Raw genomic sequence first — 10,000 nt, forward strand, 5'->3', positions numbered from 1 at the left:
CTCTCTCAGAGTAAATGTTTGCAATGTGGATAAAAGAAGTCATTTTAGAAGTTATCCTGGCCTTCAGGTTTTTTTTTCTTCTTCTTTTTTTTCTAACCATTAAAAGTCCTAAGATAGGCAACGTTTCTCAAATTAATCAACCATGGAAAAACATGTAGAGGTTTCAATCCGATTTTTATTTCTGTCACAAGTCAAATACATCTGAATGAATGATCGTCATGATTTATATATTTATTTAAATGTGTTTACTTCATGTGCATATTCTTTGCACGTTAACAGAAATGAAGCTTGCTTTGTTTAGAAATCTTTATGAGAACAACCAAAGATGAAGCTAACTGAACTGTGGAAAATATTGTGTCATTGGTGAAATTAGCAGATTTTCTCGGAAATATGGGGAGGTGTGTGTGTGTGTGTGTGTGTGTGTGTGTGTGTGTGTTTGATATGTAGGCCAAGCAGGAAGTGACCCATAAACATATCCATCCAGCTCTTTCATTGGGGGCCAGTGTTGCCCTCCTCCTCTCACCTCCTCATCCCACAACAAACACACACACACACACACGAACACACACACACACACACTCAAAGCCCCCAGTGAGCGCTAAGCAGGCCAGCGGGCCAGCCGAGGGGGCTCATTACAGGTCCACAGAGCCCCCCAACACAAAGGCCTGAGCCGCTTTAGCCATGGGATGATCTGCTCTCTACTGACTAGAGAGAGTCCATAGACGGACAAAAGGAGGAAAGGGGGAGTGGGAGGGAGGGAGGGGTGGGAGGGAGGGTATGGGGGAGAAAGCCGTGGAAGAGAGCGGAGAAGAGGAGGAGAGGAGAGGAGAGCCACAGGCTTTAAGGATGTCAGGAGACCCCGAGAGAGAAAGCCTGGCGGGCACTCAGAGAGGAACGGAGGAGGGAAGGAGGAGGAGGCTTAAGCTCCACAGCTACGTCAGGACATTAACATTCACACAACCTCCCAACATCTGCTGCCTCCTTCTCACCCTCCATCCCTCCCTCTTTTCCATCCCCATAACCCTCTGTCAGCGAACAAGGCTGGAACAAAGACAGTGAGACGGACAGTGACAAGAGAGGGAAGAATGAGACGAGATATGAGCCGATGAATTGAGAAGATTTGGCTGCGATAGACTCAGCAGCTGCAGGGTCAGAGGGAACATAAAATACCCCGAATATTTGTAATTACACAAACGTGATTGAAATTAGCGTGGGCACCCGATGATGAAGAGAAGGCGACAGAAAACAAGGCTGAACTAAAACGATGAATCAATTCAAGCACCTTGAACAAAATTCATAAACAAGTGGCGGCTACTTGTATTTTTACTGCACGTCAGCCACAGGACAATCTTTGACGGAGCCGTAAACCTGTTCTTCTGAAAGCCTCCGGGAGGAGAGAGGAAAACCAGAGACATGTCCAGTACATTAAAGCCTATCCTCTCGTCCCCCCGTCTGGCTCTTGGCCGGGTGTCTGCAGCAGCCAGGCCTGCTGCACTTAGAGCCACATGTTCACATTTTATGACACTTCACCTGCAATGCAACCTCGAGGCTCATGTTGCACTAAATGTGGTGGCTTTGTGGTGTCTAACAAACAATAATAAAAAAAAATAAAATAAAAAAATAAAAACATTTAAATCAGGGAAATAAATAAAGCATAAAACACAAGCTTTCACATTTTCCTCCATTTCAAACATTGATTATTCCCACGTGTGAATAAATCATGCATCGATTCGAGTTTGATCCAGTAAATAAAAAGTGTCTTCACAAGTTAAAACCAGTGAAATAACAGCAGGGGTTTGCAGCATTGTTCAGCGGCCTGCAGGAAGCCTGAACAAGCCTTAAGTGAGGTAAGTGTGTGGCCGCTCGGTGCTTTATAGATGATGTATAGATGCCTGCTACTTTCATATATTTCCTGTGGTGAAATTAGAGCCCAGTTCTGAAGTGCTGGGTCGTGTGTGTATGTGTGTGCGTGTGTGTGTGTGTGTGTGTGTGTGTGTGTGTGTGTGAGTGAGACTGTAAACATGAAGACATCTTTCTCCACAGTCAATCTCAGCCTGTCACATCTGGCTCGCAACTCTACCCTGGAATACACACTGGAATATATACACCGTGTGCATGGTGACATCTATGACTTATGTACAGGGACGAGTGTTTGAAATTAAGCTGCAGTGAATAAAAGGCCCAGAAGCACTCAAAGAAGGAGAGAGTGTGTACGCAGTGGTCTGTGTGTGTGTGTGAGATTATGGCACTGTGTGCGTGTGCGTGTGCGTGTGTGTGTATGGGGAAATGAGAACGAAACTGGCTGTGGTCCATTTACAACCAGGTACAGTTACGTTTTTATTTTTACGGCTGCAAAAATCGTTCCACCATTCACTTATTACCAAATATTCAAGATGTACCAAACCCTCTGCAGAGTGGCCCTACAGACGAGTTTTTCTAAACAAAGCTCTTTTAGCTAGTGTAGCTTTCTGTCCTTACATTAGAGCAGATGAGAGTAAAAGATATCACAGGAACACTCGGTGCAATGTGATGCTCCATTTAAAATTCATTAAAAACAACAAAAAACAGAAGGATTTTAGATGACCACGTGAAGACAGGTTTTCACTGGATAAGGTGCAAAATGGAAAGATGCCTTCTTTAACAAACGACAAACAAGTATCGACAGGATTGCTTTTTTTTTTCTTTAGTTCTTTTTTTCGCTGTTGAGATGAGTGATTGAGAAGATGTAATGCCAGATTTTTATTTTTATTTTTAAATTATAACTGAGGGGGAAAAAAAGGTCTGTGTCTAAAACACATTTCTTACGAGAGAATATTTTCTAAACATTATGGATTTTTTATGAATCTGTACAACATCTGTACTGAATGTTTGTTTACTGTCAAGTTCCTGCACTAAAGCACATAAATGACCCAACCATCAGCAAAGGAATGCATTGAAATGTACAGTGAGTTGTCGTGTATTTGTAAATATATTTGTTCGCTCACAGTGAAAACATTGACTATGCTGCACAGCCCCAGATGACATCACCAGGAGTTTTTTTATTTTTTTTATTTCTTAACGACAAACAGAACTTTTATGAAATTGGCAGAACAAACAATCTAGACCGTCCTCCTTGGTGTAAAACGTCCCACCCTGTGATTCTCTACAGTGAGGAAGACTACAGACTGAGGCTGCCCTTCACAGTTTTTTTTTTTTTCCCGTCACACCATTGGCCACAATTGGCGAAGTGGCCAAAGAGTGTGGCAACCGTTCTGAGCCCCACTGTGACAAAAGAAGAGAGAGAGAGAGAACAGTCACGTTCTTACCTGCAGCCTGCAGGACCATATGCATCCGAACTTTCGCCTGCTCTGCTGGAGTCTGCAGAAGAGAAGCAGATAAAACAGAATACAGTTACAAGTCGACTTTTATTATCATGAGGAAATTTAAATAACACATCTATTCTTTTCTTGGACGATGGTTGGGGACTGCAACAGATTAGAGCCTTGAGCTCAGGGACATGCACACATTAATGCAGAGGCCATGTTTACTTTACCACCCTGCGGGCCTGATGTAACACAAAGCATAGTTATCTAGCTCTCAAACTGTGGCGTCCCTTAGGCTGCAATATATTTTACCCGGGGTCGTCTCTGACTGCAACCATTTGAGCGAACGTTCCCTTTAAAGTGTCCTCGTGGAGCACCAGGGGACAACTTCACCAACCTACCAAGTGTAGTTGTCTGTAAAAGCCCTGCTCGTTGGAAAAACAGAAAGCAACAACATCTCTGACACACCAGGGAGAATCAATGAGGAGGAGATGAAGAGAAATTTAGAGACAAAGAGAGGAGAGAGAGGGAAAAGAGAAAACAAAAGCTGCTGTAACAAGTCTTTGGAGAGTTGGATAAGAGGGCACTGAGAGCACATTTTACAGAGATCACAGCCAAAAGACTCAACATATTCCCCTTCCCTTCCCATCCTGTGCGTGTGTGTGTATGTGTGTGCATCACAATCGCTTAGCGGGCATGAACAGGGGGGGGGCCTTATGCTTTGACAGCTGTATTGGGAGGTGCAGTTCTTTTTTTTTTTTTTTCTGCCCTCAAAAGGCCCTCGCTGTAATTCCAATATCGCTGCTATTAGATTTGAGGGTCTTAATTGTCAAGGAAGAATGATGGCGATGACAGGGCTATTAAAAAAAAAAAAAAAAAAAAAGGCTGCACATTGCTCTCAGAGGTTTTTCCTGGCGCTGCAGAGGCACGGCGGCCCTCGTTACCATGCAGCAGTGGAGCCTGTGTGTAGGATTAGAGAGAAATTAAATGCTAATGGGGATGGGATCTGAATTCGCTGCCTGGGAGCATCGTTTAGACGACAGGGCCGGGGCGTCGCTGACAGGCAGCGCTTTTCTCTCCCCTCCCTTTTTCTCCCCACCATTCCTTCACCATGCTCCCCGCCCAACCCAACATACTTTAAAAAAAAAAATAAAAAATCTGATTTATCAAACTGTAAACTTGTCACTTTGTAAAAACGTCACTTTTCGATTTGGTGGCAGCCAGGGAAATATAATGACCCTCTTTAATGCAGCGCTGTCAGGGCGCTGTAGTCTAGATGGAACGCACATCAAAGCACCGCAGACAGACTGACGTACACTTAATGCCACATGGATGGGTGTGAAAGTGTGACACAGTGGATCACGCTCACACTGAGTGGCATCTCTTGGCAGCTGAAATTACTCATCACTATTATACCTGAGAAGAGGAAGAGGCCTTTACCTGCACATAGACGGGTACACATGCGCACTGTACCTCGACATGCAGCTGAAGCAATGGTTTAAAAAAAAAATAATAATAATGATCCTGCGTAGGAACCGATAACTGGCAAAAGGCTTAGCCCGCTGAACAATTAGAACGCCACAGGAATCAGTCTTGGTGCAGCCAGTCATTTACAGCAATAATGCATCGCAAGCTAAACTAACCTGATCACTGTGTGCTGTGCAATCATCTTAGTTACAGTTTATTACGACGCCCCCTCGGTAATTACATTAGCATTTGTTTACATTGGCCCACGGGCATGTGTATAAGACCACGCATCCTCGATGCACACACACACACACACATCAAGTACACAAACACTCACACAGTTCTGCCAGCCCCGGGTAACTGAACACTGACTATGAAGACAACAGCTGCTCCAGCTGAAACTTCCACAAACAGATTTCAAGACACTGATATGAGACGTGTAGAATAACCCAGATTTTCTATTACTTGTGGAAAAAAAGCTAAATTGACGCAAGTGTGGTAAGTGTGCTCAAGTTGTTTGAGAAGAACTTATCCCAGCAGTGGTTTTTTTTTGTGTTTTTGTATTAGCTTTAAATAGACATGGAAGTAGAGAAACAGAAAAACAGACAAGTTTGTTCATCCTACCTACAGAATTTAATGGAGGCTGAAAAAGGCTAATTATGAATAAATATCTTATCACCATCACAAGCGCTGTAAAGCAATTTAGAAATCAGCCCACAAAATAAATATATATCCTGACAAATAACCCTCAACAAATGCACGCACGCACACGCACACGCACACGCACACACACACACACACACACACACACACACACACGCACACACACGCACACACGCACACACACGCACGCACACGCACGCACACGCACACACACACACACACACACACGCACGCACACGCACGCACACAGGGCAATGTATGTTTTTGTTTCCCAACAATCTGTTTTTCCCTTTAACTCAGGCATGCTCCTTTCCTCTGTGTGTAATTCATTAGTAAACAATAAAACTGCATTAATTGTTCTCCCCAGAGGCAGATCTGTGTTCCCCCCACTGGGAGAGATGCAACCGCCCCATCTGAAGTGGCTTCGCCCCTCAATTAGAACCGTGCACATTAGCATAATGTAAGGAGAGCACAAACAGGGAGAGAGGAGAAAAAACACAAAAATAAATCTTTACTTTCTGAGACAGAGGTGAGAGTTCAAAGATATAGAAGAATATAATAGAGGGGACCAAAGACGGGGAATATTACATATGGCAGATGGGTATAGAGCAGGATGGGAAGGTGAATGTGTGTGTATGTAGTAAGATGGAGGTGAGTAACACAGTCACACATCGAGTAAAAGACTGGCCTTATGTAATGCAGCATTGTTATCCTGTTAACAGAACAAGGTGCTCTGCAACCTCTCTAAACTGCCTCTGAGAGCTACGCATCTGTGCAATATGGTCTGATCATGAGGGTTGATTCCTTGTTGGACGCAGCAAGTACAAATCGCGTAATAAACAAACTGTTTGCCACTGTTTTCCAACAAAGGACCACAGACTTTTGAGAGGCTGAAATATGCTCAGAGAACACACAGGTGTTCATCACGTCGTGTTGGGTTTAATCCTGTTTATGGGGTGAGCTGTGCTACAATGACTGTTGGAATATGAAGAGAGAAAAAAAAAAGTGAACTAACTTAATGAAAATGCTAAATGTTACACACTCATATAACAGAGAAAGTGGCCACGTAGTTTTTTCTGGAAGGTTTCTGATAGAGGTGCTAACATCCTGTCTTATATCACATCCCGGGTTGTTAAGATATCTGTTTTTTGGGCGTTTTCACACGCAAGATTTCATCCCCATGACTAATGCTTCTACTGTGTGTGTTCAAAACAGTCAGTGTCCCATTAACTATCCCTCTTTATCAGCTGAAATTAAAAAGATGAAGTCCCCGTTTCCACCAAGAGGTCCGGTATGGATCAGTACGGTTTGGTTTGGTAAAGCCAGATCCTGTTTGTGTTCCCACAGCCAATGCGTGCCCTATTTGCTAGGCGGCGTCTAAGCCCCGTCAGCCACGTAATAGCATGACATTATGGGAGCGCGACACAGTGTGCACCGCTAATAAACTCAACAAAGAAGAAAAACGCCACACAGTAAACAAAGGCCAACATCCTGCAAATCTTCCACTTTGTCACAACAGTGTTTCCCCTATACGCATTTAGCAGCGGCGTGCTGCTCTTGAAATATGACCGGCGCTGCTGATTTTTTGTATTTTCTATGAGAGGAGAAAGGAAAGTAATCAAAAGGAGAGGAGAAATAACTTCTTAAGTATTATGCACTGCAGACGCTTCATATCAGGACAATGAACACACCTCTGGCTCTATATTACAAAACGCAATCCAGCTTTGTTTCAGAGCAGGCTGTGGGGGCGAGGAGAAGTAGAGCCGGAAAATACAAAGCAATCGACTGGGTATTTAAACACGCCAGGGGTTGTGTTTGTCTTTTAATGCCGCTGTCATACGGGACCAATCAACTGACTGTCGTGTTTTAGCTCCACCTTTTAGGGTCAGATCGCCAAAATAAGAGGACGGTGCGAGTCTGTAATTTAGGAATATGTTCCAGTTTTAGTCGATGGAAACTCCAGAAAACGCGTGCTGCCCCGAGACGATCTCAACTGAACCGCTTTACAGAGCCATTACTGATACCCACACGTGAGCTGTTTTCACTTGTGATTTCTAAAATGTTAGTGGGTAGCTGGCAGGACCAAAGTGTGGCTACACTCAGACAGAAACAGATAAGAGACTCGTTATGTTGAACTGAATGTACTCAAACATTTATTGTTATCGACCTGGAGTATTTTGATTTACTGTGACATTCCCAGAATAAGGAATCTCCTCAGACTTTGAAAACTACAGGAAGTCCCCATCATGAAATACCCATAATCCTTACACACACACACACACCTAACATTCCACACACCTGTTGCAAAATGGTACAACTCAAGTGAAAGTAAAAACAAACATTTGTCTCCCATAAATCACAAACACAGATGTGTGCTCCATGTATACAAAGGTCCATGAAGAAAACTAAAATTGTCACTGCGGTTGGAGTTAGAGGACTTTGTTGGTGGGTATTAATGAGTGTCTTTTTGTCAACTTAAACTCTTGCCCTAATTGTGACAGGAAGTCAAGTACGTCCACAGCAGGCCTCACGCTTGTACACTTACCTCAGCACAGCGATGACGGACACACTGAGACACGCTGAGCAGCGCTTAAGTGCCCAGCGTCTGACCCATTAGTCAAAAATAAACACGTCCCATTAGAAAAATAAACACCCCCTCACTCGGCTTGGTAAAAAAAAAACAATGCTCCACCGTCTATAATGAGGTACAGCATGCGGGAATGTTCATCTATTTGTAGGCTTGCTCTGGTCCAGAGCAGTTTGAGCATTATCATTGTTATTGGGCCCGAGGCTGAGCAGACAAAGCAAAGTGTGATGGGTCGAGAGATAAAGAAATGCCTGTTTGAGTTGTCGCTGAGGAGCAGAGCAGGTCAGAAAGGCCCCGGTTAGCCAGAATGTGGTCAGATGGTCAGACCGCTGTCTCACGAAATGATTGAATCCCTTTTTTTTAATAATACAAAAGCATCACGTCTTAATTCACAACTGAGCAGATAAAAAAAAAAAACTCTTCTGACATCAATCTGTCCACGTCTTCATTCAGGGATGATAAACGCTACATTATGATTAAAGCTACGTTGACACCCTGAGCCAACTATTCATCAAATGACCTGTGATGTGAGTATTGTCCAAAAACACGGAAGGGAATATCATGTACTCGCAAAGAAACTCCTTGAAATAACCTGGCTACAAATGAGTGACGATAATTTACAAAAAAAAAGGAAAAAAAAAAGTGTTTTCTGATAGCAGAGATCTACCAGGTGACGTTATCTTTCATAATGTTGCATATTTATCCTTTCTCTCAGAACAGAAGAGGCTGCCATCATATTCATGAGCACTTTTTAGAGAAATAAAACCAAAAGCTGCAGTAAAACATTGAGATAACTTCTGCTGTTGTTGAACTTCTGTTTGAAGTGAAATAAATGCTCACAGTGTTAAAGACATGATTCATGGTAAATACAGTCAGAGTGATCTCTATCACGTGATAAATCTTCTTTTCTTCTTCCTTAATTTAAAAAAAAAAATCTACCAATGCAAGAGCAAAAAAAGTTCAATCTTCTCCCCCGACAGTTTAAAGAGTGTCCCGAAACCCTAAGTTGAGAAACGTGGGACCTCAACGAGATCATCAGTCCATCTACTCGAACATTCATCCTAATTGTGCCAATGTACTCATTATTATCTGTCAATAAAGTTTCAATAAAAACACACATACACACCCACGCAGACACACACACACACCCACACAGAGACACACACACCCACACAGAGACACACACACACCTCGACTGACTCTTTTTGTGCTGGAGTTGAAATGCTCAATATTCATCTCATTATGTTTTTTAAAGTCTTCATCTGTTTCCATTTCCTTTCATTTGTTGCTTTCCGCTTGGGCTTCCTCCTCGTCTCCTCTCCCTGCTCTCCGCCTCCCTCCCTCCCTCCCACAAACAAACACACAGATATATCCCATACCCAAAAGAGGACAGGGGAAAACAGAGCCCCTAGAAAATGCAATATTTCTGTTTTTAATATCGAGGTCTATAAGATCAGGGCAGAGATGGGTTCCATGGCAATATGTTTATTTATATATTTTAAAAGGGGAGGGGAGGGGGGGATCTGCCTATCAGTGTATGTATTTGGGGGGCCTGGGCCTCTGTATCCAAGCTCATCTTATATGAAAAATAATGTTGTGTATGGCTATACTTTTATATATAATGGCAATAAGGGATCAGGGCTCTTTTACAATGTGCCATACTTCAGGCTAGGGCTAACAGCATTTTATGGCCCGCCAGCAGTTCATCTTCATGTCTCAGGCAGGCAGGAGCACTGCATAATAATGTCGTTTCCTGCCCCCAAATGCTATTTCACAGGCCGGGGCTCATTTCTCAAACTTCACCACTTTTACAATTTCCCAAACTTTTATTCCCGTCATTATTACCAACAAGATTTCATTACGTATTTAGAATGTAAACAAGTCTGAGTAATGACAACCCCCCCCCCTCCCTCCCCCTCCCCCAACCCCACCAATCCCATCTCTTTGGAATCATTCCCGCTGATGGCTCTGCTGCTATCAC

General features: G+C 43.3%; 1 protein-coding gene across 1 annotated transcript in view; it reads right to left on the reverse strand.

The window, feature by feature from the left end:
- Window positions 1-10,000, reverse strand: part of rsrc1 (arginine/serine-rich coiled-coil 1) — a 104,594-nt gene that overhangs the window by 53,867 nt on the left and 40,727 nt on the right. The window contains exon 6 of the mRNA XM_079354936.1: window positions 3,306-3,357. Coding sequence (XP_079211062.1) covers window positions 3,306-3,357 — 52 coding nt within the window. The remainder of the gene's footprint in view (window positions 1-3,305; window positions 3,358-10,000) is intronic.

The sequence above is a fragment of the Symphodus melops genome (assembly GCF_947650265.1).
Source record: "Symphodus melops genome assembly, chromosome: 10".
Classification (NCBI taxonomy): Eukaryota; Metazoa; Chordata; class Actinopteri; order Labriformes; family Labridae; genus Symphodus; species Symphodus melops.